The following is a 17,718-nucleotide window of genomic DNA, read 5'->3' as shown; positions in this document are numbered from 1 at the left end:
CTGATCGATTCACAGATGAAAGCTTCATGTGGGGGCATAGCTCAGTGGTAGAGCATTTGACTGCAGATCAAGAGGTCTCTGGTTCAAATCCGGATGCCCCCTGGTTTCATTTAGGAACGACCCAAAAGAAACTTCCCCTGATGCCAATGCCTATTGTCTTCAAAGTTTCTTGTACTTGTTTAGTAACTTCACTAAACTACTTGTTTCGTAAGAAAAATATTTGCTATTTTGCTTTTGAAAATAGCAAAAATAAGGTTCTGTGTGACTGGTTGGCAGTTGAGTCAAAATCTCTGACGACTTCAATTTAACAGACTTTATAAAATAGATTGCAACCTGTTTCCATGATGTCTGCCTATAACAGCACTGCTGGCCTTTACTAAACGGTGACTGTGATGCTACAAGGCTGAGCATCTGAATATGTAATTTAATTACCGCCGCCTATGTAACATGACAAGGCAGCTTTAATGAGGCAATTAGCTCCTGCAGTGCAGATGGTGGCTGCTTGCTGCTCTCTGCATCACCCAGATATCAGAATGAGTTAGATTCCTCCTCAGTTTCTGTGGAGATGCAGTTTTTTATTTTACGGTTGACTAGCGTGAGTTTTCCTGATTAATTTCACTGTTCATTGTTTATTTAGTCTATTCAACAGGGACCATATATAGGAATATTGATTTTACTCCAGATTGCCATCTGCTGACCATTTGCACCTTCAACTGTGCTTTGTGAAAACCTTTTCCTGTCATTTAATGTAAAATATTTGCTTCCTTTATAGTTCTGACAAACTGTAATGACAACATTAGTAATTAAAGGGGAAGTATTATGTGTTTTCCAGGCACACGGTGGCATTTTATAGCACAACCTAGTAACTGTGTTCACTCCAACTGTTATAAAAATGCTACATATGCAAAATATGACTTTAATATGACAAAAGAGATTTGATTTTGTGATTTAATGCCTTAAAATTGTCTCTTTTAAAACTTGTGCTTTTCTGAAACGCCGTCATCACATCTTGGGTCCTCTATAAACCCTTTAACATCGTTTCTACATTTTGTAGCTCCAGTAAAGAGCGAGCAGAAGCAGCTGCACCAGCTGTTTGCTGTTTGCTGAGTGACACAGAAGCTCAGAACATTAAAAACTGCAGCTTGGAGGAGCTGCACCTCGAAGGCGGAGGTTGGAGACTAAAGGATTTTTAACACCATCATAAATAAACCAGTTAGAAGATGCAAAGACGATATTTAATTATGTTACACATATTAATCAATTAATCTATCAATCAGGTTTCTTAGTATTACACAAGGATGTTCAAAGTGCTTTACTTCATAAAAAACAAAATCATCATACAGTCAAACTGAGAACAAATGAACAATGGAAGTAAACATGCACAATTAAATCTTTTTTAAAATGTTCATAATATTGTACAGTCTTGATTTTATTTTCAAATGAACAAAAGATACAGGCAAATGTTGCCTTTTCTCACAGCAATTGGAGAGAATGAGGAAGCAATGCCAGCATTTCCTCAGCCTGTCTATAAAAAGCAGCAGAGCCAAGCAGGGATTCGTTCTTCCTGCATATTTTGGCTCGAACCAAAGCTTTTGTCCAGCAGCTGGCAGAAAGGGTCACCTTTTCCTGTCCCAGCCACAGAACAAGCCCTCACTGCACGTCATGATGCCCCATGATAACAACAACAACAACAACAACAAGGAGAAGAATACAGTTTCATAGTTTAAATGTGATTAAACAATGTTGAGATGTACAGAAAGTCTATGCAAATAATATATAATTTTCGTGTGACATCACAACCATCTTGGCAGGCAGTTGCTATGACAACAACAAATAAGTGGCAAGCCCATAACGAGCTCTGGCTTTGTTCCTACCGAACTCCCAGCAGGAGATCGGAGGGAGCTTGTCCACATCGTCATCATTTTGTTCAGGTGCACACAGACGAATGCCAACATGTTTTCTTTTGTTGGTTTGGTCGTCGTTCACCTTTGCTTTGCCTACTTAGAATAGAATAAACTTTACTGACTGTAAAGGGGCGAAGGATCCTCACCCTGAAAGGTTTGAGAAACTGCCGTAAGCAAGGAAAAGTCAGATGTATCTAAGAGTGTTGCAAGTAGTTCAAATATAACTAATATAAATAAGTAAATACATAAGATAACAAGCATGCTTGCAGATCTGTTTTTCTGTAAATAATCTGTAAATGAATGCAGAGAAAATTAGATTTAAGTTACTCAGAGTTGGGGATTGTAAAGCCTGATGGCTACTGGCAGAGATGATTTCCTGTGGTGCATTTTAAGGAAGAACAGCTCAGATTTATGGGAATTATTATGTACACACAGCAAGACCGGCTGTAAATGTGCATGGCTGCTTTAGCTGCTGGTAGCATGGAGGAGGCGGCCGGCCTTTTGTCTGTGTGTGACCTACATTGCCACTACAGTGAAATGGGCTAAGAGGGCTTTACGCCTATTGATAGCAGCAATCTGGATTCTTTTAGGGAAATTGTGAGGAGAAGGATTAGGCTTGATTCAATAGCTGTTTTTTGCCCAGCATGCAGTGGTGACTCATAGAGTATCAGGATGTACCTTATGATTAATGTCTCCATAAAACTGTCTCTACAAAACCAGTGAACTGTTAAAGCAAATGCTTGAAGTAAAACAAATGAAGTACAGTTAACAGTTAAAAATGTGAATTGTTTACCTGTTTCCCTCAGATATATTAAGCTAAAAATGTCTTGAATTTAATTATATTTCCATACTTTTACACTCCCTTGTGCATCCATAATAAAATCCTATTTTGTTAAGTATTGAAACATCAGCCCACCTTTTGCTGATTTTTGCTTCTGATCACTTTCCCAGCAGGACAATAGAGGCAGCATGCATCAGCTTCAGATGGATTATGGGGATTATAAAGTAAGCCACTTACTGCCTGAGTAGATTATAACACAGGAGCACATAATTATTTAATCTGTCATTTCTCAAAAAATCTAAAAGTGATTGTAAGTGAAGCATTGATTCCTATCACCTGGTTAAACCAGGTTGAAATATTAATTTAGAAAACATAAATATATTTCCACAGTAAATTTTACACAGAGCTGCTGGGATCTTCCTGTGGCTCTGAGAAATGTGAAAGTGCTAACTTTTATCTTTAAATACAAATACAATAACAAATGTAGAGTTTTAGCAATTTGTGAGGTTTTTAATGGACTAATTTAATATCTAAAGAATAACAGTAAAAGTACCAGTACTATTTTCATAGAGCTCATTTTCTGCTCATTTCTTTTTAAAATAATAAAAAGCAAATTAACTAACTCTTTTTGCAAAAATGTTATGTTTCCCTTATATTAAAAATAGTAGTTCTTAAAAATATGAACAAATTCTCTGTTACACTATAAGTTTGATTGGATTTATCTTCTTATTCGATGCAGGTAAACATGGTTTTAAAAATGTTTGGAAAAAGAGATTTTTGGGTTCAGAGTCGCTGTAAGCAGCAGGGAGGAGTTTCTGCAGATCACACAAAGATTTCACTCAAGTAAAGAAAGAAGTAACCATCCAAGAAATTACTCAAGAAAGAGCAGAAACATATTTGGTAGAACAGTGAGTAACTGATCAAAAATCAACCATTTAATATTTAGAAACTACCTCTTCAGAAAGACAAAAGAATAAGTGAAAATTTTAGAAAATAAAATAATTCAAAGAAGTTGTGTAATTTCAAAATAAAATAAAGATAAAGAAACATTTTCAAAAACTGCAGGCGAATTTTTTACTAAAACAAATTTGAAGTCGCAGTGCGTAGAGTTTCCAGAAATTTTACTCAAATAAGAATAGAGATATTTCATAATAAAATTACTCAATTAAAAGTAAAAAGTACAAGGTAGTAAAATGTGTGGGTTTTTTAAAGACTTTACTCAAGTAGATGAAACTAGTTCCTACCCAAGTCTGGCTGTATTATAGTTGAGATGCGTCACTCGAAAATAAATTAACTTTTGAATAATACTCCAATATTCCAACTACTGCACATTCTCAGTAGCTGTGTAATAAATAGTTATTACTTTCATATATAAGCAGTCGAATCTTTTAATATATCCCAGCAGAATTGCAGCTGATTTGTCTGTCAGCAGGGAGGAGTTTCCGCAGCATTTTAACAGAAACATTGGGACATGTCAGGGTTGCTCTTGGCCTCCGCACTGCAACCAACCGACGTCAACCAGAAATAGCGAGCTAGCCAGTTGTTGTTTTGGGGGAATAAAAAGAGCTGCAAGCGGAAGAAACACCGGATTTCGGCTTTTTCCTTTTCGCTCATTTAGTTTTTTTCAAATTGTTTTTGTATACACAACTGAAATAATGTCTACGCCCGCAAGGAGACGGCTAATGAGGGATTTTAAAAGGTAAAGTAGCCGTTTGTGGAAGCTAGCTCTTCAGATTTAGCCGACGGAGCTACGTGGCTAACACGGTTAGCTTAGCGTTAGCTCCGGTTTACGAAACACTGTCCAATTTTACTACCTAAAACGTCTTAAACAGAATAGTCCAGTCTTTTTATGATAGCTGCTGCTTTTTTATTTTTTTATTATTTTGGAAATACCAAATGTAACGTCTTAAATGCTGACTGTTGATGGCAAACGGCTAATTTTAGCTGAATTACGCCAGTGTTTTTCAGTGTTTTTGATTAGTTTTGTAGGCGTTTCGGCTTCAAAATTTCTCCCACAAAATCAGTTTGGATCAAAGATGTTTAGCATCTGTTTGATCTGCTCATGAATATGAGCTAAAATGTACACAAATGGGTTTGTTTAATACTGAGTGGGTTTAAAATGAGCCCGTTAACAGGTAAAATTTCAGTTTTTAAATTTGGTTTCGTTTTTTTCTGGCTCGGGGAAACTTCAGTGTTTACAGCAGATATTTACATTCCTGCCACTATTTCTGTATCTGTTTATGTGCAAGTCAATATTTACACATATAGCACTGCATTAATACTATTAGATTTGTAAATATTATTTACTCTGGCCTGTAGAATCACAATGATTCCCATTTCTGCTAAAATCAAAGTAGTACAGTTTTTGATAATGTTCTGTGTATTATTTAGTTATTGTCAGTTATCCTCTCAGGCTGGATTTAATTATTCTGCTATTATTTAGATTAATCCGGTCCTGATTTTGCACTGCAAGAAAAAAATCTAAAAGAATTTTTTACGTTCTCTAATCAACAAAAGCTTGGCTAAACAGAAACTTTAAATTTTAAGCTATTTTTAAAGCTATTTGTGCAGAATTGCAATAAGTTAATCGCATGATAAATGCAAAACGAGCTCAATAATTTCCATTTGCATGATCAAATCACCCAAAAACCTTGAGGATAAAAGTCTTCCTTCTGGTCTCAACTAGCCATTTTTATGGATAATTTAGTTTGTTGTTTCTGTTTTTAAAGTTTATTGATTTGTGAGAATCTGTTCTCACATTATTAAGCCGTCAGCGTTATGGTACTGGAAAACTGTCTCAAAACAACAATTTTATTGTTTATTGCAATAACTTCAAGGATGATTTATTGTATTGAAACTTTTGTTATAGTCACAGGCATCCTCACAACAAAACATAAAGTATTAAATGTAACAATCTAAACATTTGGTGGTTTTTGTGTTTAAATAAAAAGTTAATGTTTCTGCAGCTGAAATGCTCACCTTAGCAGCTACTGCTTGTTGAACATATCCTTCCCAGAATGCTGCGCTGCTCTCTGGCATCTTGTGCTGCTTTATAAGAGAGTCTGTAAAAACGAAATGTTACTGCAGGATGGATAAGGTGTCACTGTAACTCCACTCTGCTGTGGGGAACTTTGACACTGAATGGATCCGTCTAATGTGTTTTACACAAAACTAAAGACTGTCGTTTCATGACATCCTCACGGCTCAGTTTCGAGGTGCAGAGATGATATTCCCCAGCAACCACCATCAGTTGTTGGCAAGCAACTGCTAATCCACTGCGTTTGCTTTTGCCGCTGCTCTTTTATTCTCTGTCTGGTCAGAAATCCAGGCAGAGACGTTGGAGTTGAGGATCTGAAATGGTTTGAATTTCATCCTGCTCTTTGTGAAGCCTCATTTTTAACTCCTCTGGGATTTAGTTCATAGTTCATGTGTCATTTAAGCTTTGGAGATGCTAATTGAAAAACAAAACCCTTTTCCATCAACTGTCTGAAAATAGTAAGTAAAAACAAAATCCTTCTTGCTGCAATTGTCTGAAAAAACATGAATAAAAAAATTAAAAATAAGTTCATAACTTCTAGAATCTAAAAAATGAATAAATGCTTAGTCTTTTATGCCAATAGCTAAGGTTTTTGTCTTTACACATAATACAGATTGAAAATAATTTTATGCATACTGCTTAAAAACTTATCAAGGATTTCATATCAGTCTATCAACTATTATTGATTTTCTTATGTTAAATATCTGAAATGTAGCCAAACTGCAAACTTGTGACACTTCCTGTCTTATCCAAAGTTTTTAATCCATATTTTAATTTTAAATCAGTTAAGAGGCGCGGTGGAGAAACCTTAAACTGCTCCTGAGCAACTTACTCAGCTACGCAACCAAACTAGCTTAGAGCTGCTAAAGCCTTTCCTCTGTCTACATCTCCCAGAATGCTGTGCGGTTCAGGGTCAGAGTTCAGTTCTATATATTGAATGTTCTATTGGATTGTGCTATCTATTGATATTGATCACGCGTCATGATATTTCTAGTTGCATAATGCTGATTGTTTCCTGATATGCGCTAAGCTCCAGCTACAGTAACTGACCTGACAGAAACTCCTGATGTGCAGTGAAACAAAGTAACCGTCTCCTGGCCAATAAATCCAGTCCTCTTCCACATCAGTGAGTTTGTCTGCTGGACGGCCGTCAGAGAGAGGTCTGGGCTCTTACTGCTACAAATCTGCTTTACAGATATAATTGCTGTAAACCTTCATAAAGCCTAAATTTCTTCTAGACATGAGGCTTAATCTTTAAGCTGTGTCCACCTCTTCTATCTTCATTAGTGATCAAGAGTCTGAATGTGAGGCTTGAAGCAGCTAATTTCTAGCAGTTTGTTTATCATGTTGCTTTGGTCCATTACTGTGTAATCCGCTGCAGTCTGGTGTTGGAAAATTCATTTAGATCGGTGGCTCTGATTTGCTCCTGTCTCTGTTGCCAGGCAGTTGCTGCTGTGGCATTTTGCTCTGCACGTCTCGGATCATTTGTCGAAGTTCAGATCGTGAAACCACAACTGGAACGGCAAATCAGCGCTGAAATATTTTTATTTCAGGTTAATCAATCGGGTTGTAAACTGGAGGATAGAAGACACATTTCCTGAACTTACATTTTTCTACACAGGACTGGATTAGCATGTTCTCAAATATAATGTTTTAGTGACTGAAAATTAAAAACTGGAGTATGTTTTAAACTTTGAAACACTAAAATAAATGCAGTATGAATAGAACTTAAGGTTATTACAGTAGATCTTGAAGATGCTTGATTTGTGAATTGAAAGATTATTTTTTAGGGAATGAATTGGATTAATTTTAGAAAAGACATGTTAAAAAAAGTTCCATAAACGCTTTAAATGTTAAACATGTTCCAGTTGAGTCAGTCAGGAGGAAGTTGTTTTGTTGCAGAGCAGAGAGAAACTGCAACACATGACGTTTCCTGACTGCTGCTTTGCCTCTGCAAGTTTAGACATTTAGAAATGATGTGACGGAGTTACTTTCTGTTCTGCAGAAGACAAGAAAATCAGCTCAAGGCATCAACAAACCTCATCACAGCGACCAAAACACCGACCATGCAGAGACGCATCACTTTACACTTTGAATACAGAGTTTATTTGAACCTAAACAAATCTGGATAATGTGTCTGATTCATATCAGTCAATATTGATCTTTACTGGTTGTTTTAAATATCTGAACTTCTGCCGCATTTTGTCCAGTTTAAACTGCGGCTGCACAGTTTAGCCTGCAGGGAGTTGCTAGGTAACCAGAGCGAGTCGCTAGGTAACCAGAGCGAGTCGCTAGGTAACCAGAGCGAGTCGCTAGGTAACCAGAGCGAGTCGCTAGGTAACCAGAGCGAGTCGCTAGGTAACCAGAGCGAGTCGCTAGGTAACCAGAGAGGGAGCGAGTCGCTAGGTAACCAGAGCGAGTCGCTAGGTAACCAGAGCGAGTCGCTAGGTAACCAGAGCGCGTGAGTTAATGCCACCAACTTTCTTAGCAAGCTATCAGCAGCTGCCTACGTCTCCCAGAATGCCGTGCAGTTCTGGGTCAGTTTTATAAATGTATTGATTATTTTATCAGTTATCTATTGATATTGATCACGTCTCTTCATAGTAAAGACACGTGGTGATTTTTATCACCCAGCTTCACCAAAACACCACAGTTCTTCATATTAAATGCAAAACTACGTCTTTTTGTCCATTATTTTAAGTTCATTTAATATATTTTCAAATGTATTAATATTTCCTGAAAGTTTTATTGAACAAGTTGTGGAGAAAGCAGTAAAACTTTTTAAACATCATTAATTGGACTTTGTTATAAAAACTATAAATCAGAATTCTTATATTAAGAAATGTATCACAATAAATGGTAAACGATGCGATAAATATCAACCCCACGATATACAGTTGAGATTATTCCTTTATTACTTCAAAGATTAGTTTTTAATCTCTAAGTCTATCAGAGTGTTTTCATGGTGGAGTTGGCGTCGGCGGCGTTTCCAGCCACAGAGCCCTGCCAGCAGCAGGTTGGCGTTGTACGGCTGATCCTGCACAAAGCCTCATGCTGCAGCTTCTTGTTTTGACCGATAATTATCTAGTTGTCAAGGTTTTAATTAGTCGCCTCATGCTCCACTCGTTCATCTCTCCCTCTGGCTATTTCTCCTCCTGTTCTAGATTTTTATTTTATAAATCTGTTTGTTGTGTTGCCAGCTGCCTCCGTCTGAAATGCTCGTCTTGCTCTTCTTCGTGTCTTCCTCTCCTCCTCATCGTTTCTTCCTCTCCTCATTGTTTCTTCTTCTCCTATTGTTTCTCATTGTTTCTTCCTCTCCTCCTCATCGTTTCTCATCGTTTCTTCTCCTCCTCCTCATCGTTTCTCATTGTTTCTTCCTCTCCTCATCGTTTCTCATCGTTTCTTCTCCTCCTCCTCGTTTCTCATCGTTTCTTCCTCTCCTCATCGTTTCTCATCGTTTCTTCCTCTCCTCCTCATCGTTTCTCATTGTTTCTTCCTCTCCTCATCGTTTCTCATCGTTTCTTCCTCTCCTCCTCATCGTTTCTCATCGTTTCTTCCTCTCCTCCTCATCGTTTCTCATTGTTTCTTCTCTCCTCATCGTTTCTCATCGTTTCTCCTCCTCATCGTTTCTCATCGTTTCTTCCTCTGCTCCTCATTGTTTCTTCCTCTCTCCTCATCGTTTCTTCTTCTCCTCCTCATCGTTTCTCATCGTTTCTTCCTCTCCTCCTCATTGTTTCTTCCTCTCCTCCTCATCGTTTCTCATCGTTTCTTCCTCTCCTCCTCATAGTTTCTTCCTCTCCTCCTCATCGTTTCTCATTGTTTCTTCCTCTCCTCATCGTTTCTCATCGTTTCTTCCTCTCCTCATCGTTTCTCATCGTTTCTTCCTCTGCTCCTCATTGTTTCTTCCTCTCCTCCTCATCGTTTCTTCCTCTGCTCCTCATAGTTTCTTGCTCTCCTCCTCATCGTTTCTCATTGTTTCTTCCTCTCCTCCTCATCGTTTCTCATTGTTTCTTCCTCATCATTTCTCATCGTTTCTCCTCCTCATCGTTTCTTCCTCTCTCCTCATCGTTTCTCGTTTCTTCCTCTGCTCCTCATTGTTTCTTCCTCTCCTCCTCATTGTTTCTTCCTCTCCTCCTCATCGTTTCTCCTCCTCCTCATCGTTTCTCATCGTTTCTTCCTCTCCTCCTCATCGTTTCTTCCTCTCCTCCTCATTGTTTCTTCCTCTCCTCCTCATAGTTTCTTCCTCTCCTCCTCATTTCTCTTGTTTCTTCCTCTCCTCATCGTTTCTCATCGTTTCTTCCTCTGCTCCTCATAGTTTCTTCCTCTCCTCCTCATAGTTTCTTCCTCTCCTCCTCATCGTTTCTCATTGTTTCTTCCTCTCCTCATCGTTTCTCATCGTTTCTTCCTCTCCTCCTCATTGTTTCTTCCTCTCCTCCTCATCGTTTCTTCCTCTCCTCCTCATCGTTTCTCATCGTTTCTTCCTCTCCTCCTCATCGTTTCTCATTGTTTCTTCCTCTCCTCCTCATCGTTTCTCATCGTTTCTTCCTCTCCTCCTCATCGTTTCTCATTGTTTCTTCCTCTCCTCCTCATCGTTTCTCATTGTTTCTTCCTCTCCTCATCGTTTCTCATCGTTTCTCCTCCTCATCGTTTCTCATCGTTTCTTCTTCTCCTCCTCATCGTTTCTTCCTCTGCTCCTCAGACTTCAGGAGGACCCTCCCACTGGTGTGAGCGGAGCGCCGTCTGAGAACAACATCATGCTGTGGAACGCTGTTATTTTTGGGTGAGTCATGTTCTAAATGCAGCTCCACCCCGCCGTCTCCTCTCTGCCTCTGATGCTCACATCCTGCAGCCGCCTCTGTGCTTTAATAAAATATCATCTCTCGTTGCTGAGCGGCGTGCTTCATGTGTTATACGGACCAACGACACGATTCAGGTTTGGTTCACTTATTTTAGTTCAGCCTAAGCCACACGTAGCCGAATATCCACAGAAAATAATATCATTAAAACTGTCATTTATAAAACCCAAGTGAAGATCTGAGAAAATTAGTTAGCGCTGCAGTTTGATAAATTCACAATTGCCATTTCAGTTTATTGATTTTTGAGAATGTGTTCTTGCTTTATTGTGTCATTGATATTATGTCACTGGAATATTGTCTCAAAATAACAATATTATCGTTTATTGCGATAACTTCTGGGACAATAATTGCCAAGTAAGTTTCATGACAGCCTTCATATTCTTGCTTTGACAAAATTCCAGTCTTGTTTTATGAACTTTATATTCTCTGGGTTCCTCCCAGAGTCCAGAAACATGACGGTCAGGATAATTGGTCTCTCTAAATTCTCCTGAGCGGTGTGCGAGTGCGTGTGTCTCTCCGTGTTGCCCTGCGACAGACTGGCGGTCCGTCCAGGTGACCTGGACATGATTTAATGCGACACAAAGAAAACAAAGAGTATAGCCTAAATGAATTACCATAACAAAATAGTCTGACACAAACAAGTCTAATCTACTAATTCTAGTTCTCTGCTATAGAAAGTGACGCTCTGCCTCAGATCGGTGTTGAACTGATAAATATAACATTTCTCTCTCTGTCTGCTGCAGGCCTGTTGGGACGCCATTCGAAGATGGTAAGTTATACGTTTGGATTTATTGGGTTCATAAAGTGGTTTGTTTACCAAAACAGAATTTTATTGAACTGGAGCCGCATGTCTCCTTCAGCCGAACGCAGCCTGGAGCTGCGAACACGACTCTGCAAAAGTAAACATAAAACAGAGCTGGATATAAAAATACTGAGTAGTTCTGGAGCATTTTCATTGGAGAACAAGAAGGCTTCATAATTATTATCATTATTATACGGAAAATACTTGAGCTCTGCAGGGAGCTACAGGAAGTAAATGTTTGTTTTTGGGAAAAACATGAACATTGATGACATTATCTTTCAACATTAGAGTAACATTAAAAGTTTCCCCTGTGTTTTTATGGATTTCATGGATATTTTGTTCTAAAGGAAATCCTTCTCTCGCTACTTCTCATCATTTCCATGTGGAAAAGTTTGGAGTAGAGCTTTGCTAACATGCAGCTTCTCTTGAGGTTTTCTTTTGAACTTTGTCATTTTTAATTGCTGACGTTTCAGCAACTTTCTATGCTTTATGCAAAAATGTGAATAGACTGGATTGGCTATGAGGAAATGTGGATTTAGAGTAATTCACTGTGCTTTGGCACTGCTTAGGAAATAAAAATGACAAATATTGCGTCTGACATTGTAGGATCTCTTTCTGCTCTTCTAGTTGACGCTTGTCAGCCTGTCCCTCCCTGCTCCTGTCTAGTCCTGCACAATACACTGCTTTTGCTGCAGTAAGGGGTATTTATAGTCCCTTCATGGTTTCCTTTGCTGTCAGCAGCGTCTCTGGTTTTCACATCTGCATCTTTCTTGCAGAGTAAAAGTTTTGTGTTTCCTTTCTGTCTCTGCAGGAACATTTAAGCTGCTGATAGAGTTTTCAGAGGAGTATCCCAACAAGCCTCCCACGGTTCGGTTCGTCTCCAAAATGTTTCATCCAAATGGTGAGGGATGCTGCAGCAACAAACACCATCACCTTTTCTGATTATCTACACATTTAGAGCAAAAATAACTTTAAATGCATAGTAAAAACTAGTTTCATGAACTTTTCCACCAGAATCTTTTCATAAACATCAACAGTTTTGTTCTTCCCTTCAAAAAAATCAAGATAATCATTTAATCACATAATAAATTAAAATGAGCTCATCATCATTCTGATGTTTTCTGAAGGAAAAGTTAGTTTTTTCCGTTTATAATCATTTTATTTATGGCTTAAGTTGTGTAATTCTTTTATCAATAAATTACTAAATTATCAACATAATTTGCTTTGAAAGCTGCTGTTTTAGTTTATTTCTGAGTTTTAACATGAAGGTTTAGTTCAAATCCATTAAAGCTGAAATAATTTATCACCTTCATTTACAGCCATGACATTTTCTTCTTTTTTGATGAAAAAATGAAATATGAGATGACCAGCATAAAGGTCATATAATCTTACTGTATTTTCAAACTGCATGAGTTTCACTGTTCAATGTTTTTTGCTTGGAAATGACCTGCTTAAATTTGAACTATTGTTTCCTGTTTTCCAGTTTACGCTGACGGCAGTATATGTTTAGACATTCTTCAGAATCGCTGGAGCCCGACGTACGACGTGTCGTCCATACTCACGTCCATCCAGGTCTGTCGGATTTATGTTTCTGCAAACTAAACTTTAAACAATCCGCCTGAATACAAGAGAATCAGCAAATTAGAAGTGAAACACTGTAAATTCATCACACACGGATGCTTAAATATTTGATCAAATTCACTCAGTTTCTATTTAAATATTAAGTTCTTTATTATATTTTAAAAAGTGTCTCTGACTCCATACATCTGTGTGCTGACAGCTTTCCTGCTGCTTCTGCACCTCTTTTTTTTTTTTTTTTTCTTCCACTCAACTTTCTTTTAATATTCTGGGATTCCAACTTATATTAGCAATTATATTTTTGTGTCTAGCGCCTCCTAGTGGCAATGTGAAGAATATTTCAGTATTTTAATATCTTTTGTAAAAATATGTATTTTTATATAGATTTATGGACATTTAGGTCTGTCATAGTAAATTCTGCTGGACAATAAATTAAAATATTAATGTGAGATTTTTTAAGTGTTATATTGATAGTAATAGAAATGCTTCTCAGGACTACTGAATTCACTTTAAAAAATTATACTTGAATAAAATAAGAACAAAAAAATCTACTTGAATAAATAATTCTTTTAAATTTCTTGAATAAAATGAAAGTGTTTTCTTTTTGTATTTTGCTTGCAGTCGTTGCTTGATGAGCCGAACCCCAACAGCCCGGCGAACAGCCAGGCGGCGCAGCTCTACCAGGAAAACAAGAGGGAGTATGAGAAGCGGGTAACGGCCATCGTGGAGCAGAGCTGGGTGGACGGCTGAGCGTCTTCCTCTCCGTTCCGTCGTCTTCATCACCCCTCATCGTCATCATCCCTCTTCTTCAGCCGCTCATCAAGAAACAACAGTAACTATCAAAACTCAAGTGCCACCCTGATAAGTAAAAAGGAAAACCAAATTTGAACAGACATCAAGTTGCTTACCGATCGTTGCAGGAAATCTGGGGTGTTGGGTTTCCATCTTTAATTGTTTCTTGTCTTTTTTATTGCATGGTGTGGGATAAGTTATTGCTAAGAAACTTGTAATATATGTTTGGTTGGACTAAAAGCGGTTAATGCCTGAGTTTTAATCTTTTGTTTTCTGCTGGTTTGAGAAGGAAACGCTAACGACCAAATCGGCACGTTTTTAAAAGCTGTGGAAAAACCCAGGAAATGCCTTTCAGAGCTCATAAATATTACTGATCCTCAGTTAAACTAAATAAAGAACGTCTGCCGCTTCGTTTCTGCTTCGGTTTGGATTCAGTTAGTTTGAGGCAGCTGCAGCAGCTGCAGCAGCGCAGGCAAATCACGACTCCCCGGTTCGACACGACAAGTTTCTTATGAGAGAGAAAATAATGTTTTTACGTTTTATTTTGCAGAGCTGTTTTCTAATTTTCTTCCTCCAAGTTTATCAAAAGCAGGTAAAAATAGCATAATGGAGGCACTGCAAACCACAAAATGTATTTTTGTGTTACTTTCTAGTGCAAATGTCTTAGTTTTGTCTTTGAGTGTGCGAGCTTAAATGTAACTTTTCAGCATAAGAGATGGTTTGACATGAATAATTCCTTATCAATGAAAAAGTTTCAGTTTCATTGACAGATTTTCACTTATGACAAAATATCTTTCCTGTGTTTTATAAGTGAAATAATCTGACAGTGGAAATATTATTCTCCAAGTAAATTTCACTGGATTATTGACTTAAAACAAGCTTCTTCTTCTTTTTTTTTTTTTTTTGCTGAAAAGTTACTTTTAATTAGTTTAGTCTTTTTTGTGCACCAAGATATTTGTACTAAAAACCAAAATACTTTAACATTGAGTGTTTTTGCAGTGGGATGCTTCCACATCATGTTTTATCATAATAAATGCAGATTGAAGGGAAGTCGGTTAGGCAGGAGGGAAGATTTATTTTAATTTTAAATTTATCTCCCGAAACAAAACAATTTAAGTGTCCATGCTTCTGATTGCTCTATTAAAACTACTTGGCTGCAAATATTAAGGAAAAAAAAGCAAAATTAAGTAATGCTCTTTTTTTCTTTTTAATTTAATTTGAAAACAAGCTGCTGCACCTTCATGCTGTGCAAACCTACCTTCAGTGAAGATTTAAATGTTTTCTTTTTGGTGTCTGTACCTTTTTTTATGTTTTTATTTTCTTTTTCTTGGAAAAACAAAATTCTCCTTAACCAAACAGTCATGACTGAACCCGATCCGCCAACATGAAACAAACCTCCCTTTCTTAAACAGAGATGCTCATATTGTGGCTTGTGACTTATTTCACCTAGTAAACAGAATATGCTATCAAATTTTGAGAAACAAATGTATACTTAAAATAATATGCTGTATAAACATAATAAAAACACATTTTTCAGACTTGACAGAAGTTTCTTTGACTTCTTTGGTATGTTTTGAGAACTAGACACAGTTCTTTCAATGCAGCAAAACAAAATCTACTTTATTTTCTTGATTTTAGTTTTTTCTGCAAGATGAATATATTTGACTCAGCAGTATTGGTCATGTGACAAAGTTTGGGGGTTAGGGTCCAAGTTAATTTCTTTGTACAAAACTGGCTAATTTAATGCCAAAATTATTTTTTTAAGTTTTACCTGCTCAACAGTCAAGTATTTTTATAAAAACATGTTTACCATTAAAGATCCAAATAGGAGCTTTGGATTTTACCCTTTGAAAAGGAAATTTTAACAAAGTTTTTGCTAAAAACTTTGTTTTTCAAATTGACATTTTTTAGGTTCAGAGTAACTGAGACTGTTTTGGCTGCTGCAGCTTCCTGTGTAGCTGAAACACTTGTTACCTTTTAAAGCTTTCAAATAAGATGCAGAAAAATTTTAACTACTGAAATAATACCATAAATTAACACCAAGTTATCAGCAAGTCATAATAAAGCAGCTAACAGATTTAGCTGAATGTGTTGATGTAAAAACTTCTGCACACTTAAAGAAAAAGCTGACTTGCAAAAAGATTTTACATTTTAAATCTAAATTCCCAAACTTGCCTGTTACCGATTTTAAATTATCCACTTTTTTCTTTTTTTTTGATTTTCTGCCTTGGAAATATCATCAATATGTTATTTGAAGTAAATCAGAGTTAAAAAACAAACAAGGTTCTTTATTCTACTATAAAACATGCAGTTTCACAGTAAATGTACATATTTATGCATAACTGAATGCAGTAAATCTAGTGATACATGATATATCATCAGTATTACTAATTTAACATATCAGTAAATAAAACCAGGCCGATATTAACCAATATTTGTTTTCTTTCCAAAGAAAACAACAAATAATTTAATACCGTCGTTATTGGCCATAACGACAGTATTAAATAATCCAACAAAACTTCATATCGGTGCGTTCCTAGTAAAGTCGATAAAATGAGAGGCTCCCACACCCAGAAGATTCTGCCGTTTCTTTACATGATTTTTAAAAACTTGTAAAAACCATAAAAACTTGGTCCATGTTGGTAAACATTTGAGCGATTCCCGGTTATCGGCCCGGTCCCGGTCATCGGCCCTGTCAGGAGCAGAACAAGTTGGTGAGGATTTCCTCCCACAGCGGGTTAAAGGTTGATGCGTTTCCAAGGCAACCGACCTGCTGACTTTTGATGATTTCATCTCTGGTCTTGAAAACGGGTGCGTCCTCCACCACGATGCCGCCGCCATTTCCTTCACCTTGTCCAGCAGCGCCGTGCTGTAACTGCACTTGGCAAACACAAGGGGTCACTCTACACTACACTTTTTATTGAAGAACAAGAAGAAGTAGTGGAAGAAGAAATTACAAATAGCAGAAATATTTTCAATAAGGGGCTTTTATTCCAATCATCCCTCCTTTGAAGTATCACAGACAAGATTTTAATTAATTACGAGCACATAGACATATTTACAAAAAAAGAAATTTTTCCAGAATGTCTTAATTTTAATGAGAAACATTTTTTCTATGAAGAGCAGATGTGATCTTTCATCTAGATACTCAGATGTTTGCATGATTGTTTGAAAGTTCTGAAAGGGATAATTTGATGCTGATGTGATAAAAAAAAAAAAAACTTAACATTTTCTTAAACAGAAAACTTTGGGATACTCTGGTTGGAAAAAAGAATATAAATTAATGTAAAGAAGGATGAAAGGAAACGAGGGACACGAAGGGATATAATTAAAATGGACAAATAAGGGAAGGAGGAAACTAAACTAAATAGAGGAGGACGGCTGAAATGTAATTGTAATGACGTACAACAACAATTACACGTCCGGTGTAAATCCTCCGATTATTTAAAACCCGAGTTTTCATCATATAACTTTTATACCTGGTTCGGCTCATTCCTAAAACATGAACTAGTAAATGTGAGTTTTGGTTCATTTCAGCTCGTGGTGCGTTCACGTACCGGCAGCCCATGAAGACGTTGTTGGCCCACACCATGGACAGGGACAGCAGATGGTCCAGCCGATCCGCCTCAAAGTCGCTCATGTTCCGCAGGATGAACTCCCTCCGCGCCTCCCAGTGCTTGTCGCTCTCCCAGTAACCCCGAAACGTCTCCACCTGCTGGGCGGTGGCCCGGTTCTGCTGGATGAAATCCTGGACGGCGAGCGCAGACATCTTTTTCGAGTAACAAACGTAACTTCCGGTGACGTATTTCCCCCTGCAGCGCCGCACTGTGGTGGTGGAGCGACATAGCATCTAACATGAAGCGAGGCCAGGTCAAATCGCTTCAAATGTATTTATTATGCGATTAACTCGGATTAAAATGTTTACAGTAAAACCAGTTCACTCTGAAACTAATCTATGGATAGTTTAC

At 37.5% G+C, this 17,718-nt stretch overlaps 2 protein-coding genes and 1 non-coding gene across 3 annotated transcripts; 2 read left to right on the top strand and 1 right to left on the bottom strand.

The window, feature by feature from the left end:
* Positions 1 to 30: 30 nt before the first annotated feature.
* Positions 31 to 102, top strand: trnac-gca (transfer RNA cysteine (anticodon GCA)). Its single transcript has one exon. It is a non-coding gene; the product is annotated as a tRNA-Cys (tRNA).
* Positions 103 to 4,219: 4,117 nt separating this feature from the next.
* On the top strand, positions 4,220 to 15,106 carry ube2b (ubiquitin-conjugating enzyme E2B (RAD6 homolog)). Its single transcript, XM_055051335.1, has 6 exons — positions 4,220 to 4,384; positions 10,422 to 10,502; positions 11,322 to 11,347; positions 12,192 to 12,281; positions 12,864 to 12,952; positions 13,580 to 15,106. Exons 1-6 carry the CDS (start codon positions 4,341 to 4,343, stop codon positions 13,706 to 13,708), a joined length of 459 nt encoding a protein of 152 aa, XP_054907310.1. The 5' UTR covers positions 4,220 to 4,340; the 3' UTR covers positions 13,709 to 15,106.
* Positions 15,107 to 16,023: 917 nt separating this feature from the next.
* cdkn2aipnl (CDKN2A interacting protein N-terminal like) lies at positions 16,024 to 17,527 on the bottom strand. The gene is made up of 3 exons (XM_055051334.1): positions 17,308 to 17,527; positions 16,521 to 16,625; positions 16,024 to 16,442 (listed from the first exon to the last, which is right to left on the bottom strand). Exons 1-3 carry the CDS (start codon positions 17,517 to 17,519, stop codon positions 16,271 to 16,273), a joined length of 489 nt encoding a protein of 162 aa, XP_054907309.1. The 5' UTR covers positions 17,520 to 17,527; the 3' UTR covers positions 16,024 to 16,270.
* Positions 17,528 to 17,718: the final 191 nt, after the last annotated feature.

The sequence above is a fragment of the Poeciliopsis prolifica genome, unplaced genomic scaffold (assembly GCF_027474105.1).
Source record: "Poeciliopsis prolifica strain line A6 unplaced genomic scaffold, Auburn_PproV2 SCAFFOLD033, whole genome shotgun sequence".
NCBI lineage: Eukaryota > Metazoa > Chordata > Actinopteri > Cyprinodontiformes > Poeciliidae > Poeciliopsis > Poeciliopsis prolifica.
The sequence above is the reverse complement of the archived record's forward strand: the minus strand, read 5'-3'. Positions and strand labels throughout refer to the sequence as shown.

What these genes read in the sequence shown, in the direction of transcription:
- ube2b (XM_055051335.1), top strand. Translation starts at nt 4,341, where the DNA reads ATGTCTACGCCCGCAAGGAGACGGCTAATGAGGGATTTTAAAAG. An exon ending in CAAAATGTTTCATCCAAATG is followed by an intron (nt 12,282 to 12,863) that starts GTGAGGGATGCT and finishes CCTGTTTTCCAG; the next exon opens with TTTACGCTGACGGCAGTATA. An exon ending in CCATACTCACGTCCATCCAG is followed by an intron (nt 12,953 to 13,579) that starts GTCTGTCGGATT and finishes TTTTGCTTGCAG; the next exon opens with TCGTTGCTTGATGAGCCGAA.
- cdkn2aipnl (XM_055051334.1), bottom strand. Translation starts at nt 17,519, where the DNA reads ATGTCTGCGCTCGCCGTCCAGGATTTCATCCAGCAGAACCGGGCCACC. An exon ending in AACGTCTTCATGGGCTGCCG is followed by an intron (nt 16,626 to 17,307) that starts GTACGTGAACGC and finishes TGCCAAGTGCAG; the next exon opens with TTACAGCACGGCGCTGCTGG. An exon ending in AAATCATCAAAAGTCAGCAG is followed by an intron (nt 16,443 to 16,520) that starts GTCGGTTGCCTT and finishes TGCTCCTGACAG; the next exon opens with GGCCGATGACCGGGACCGGG.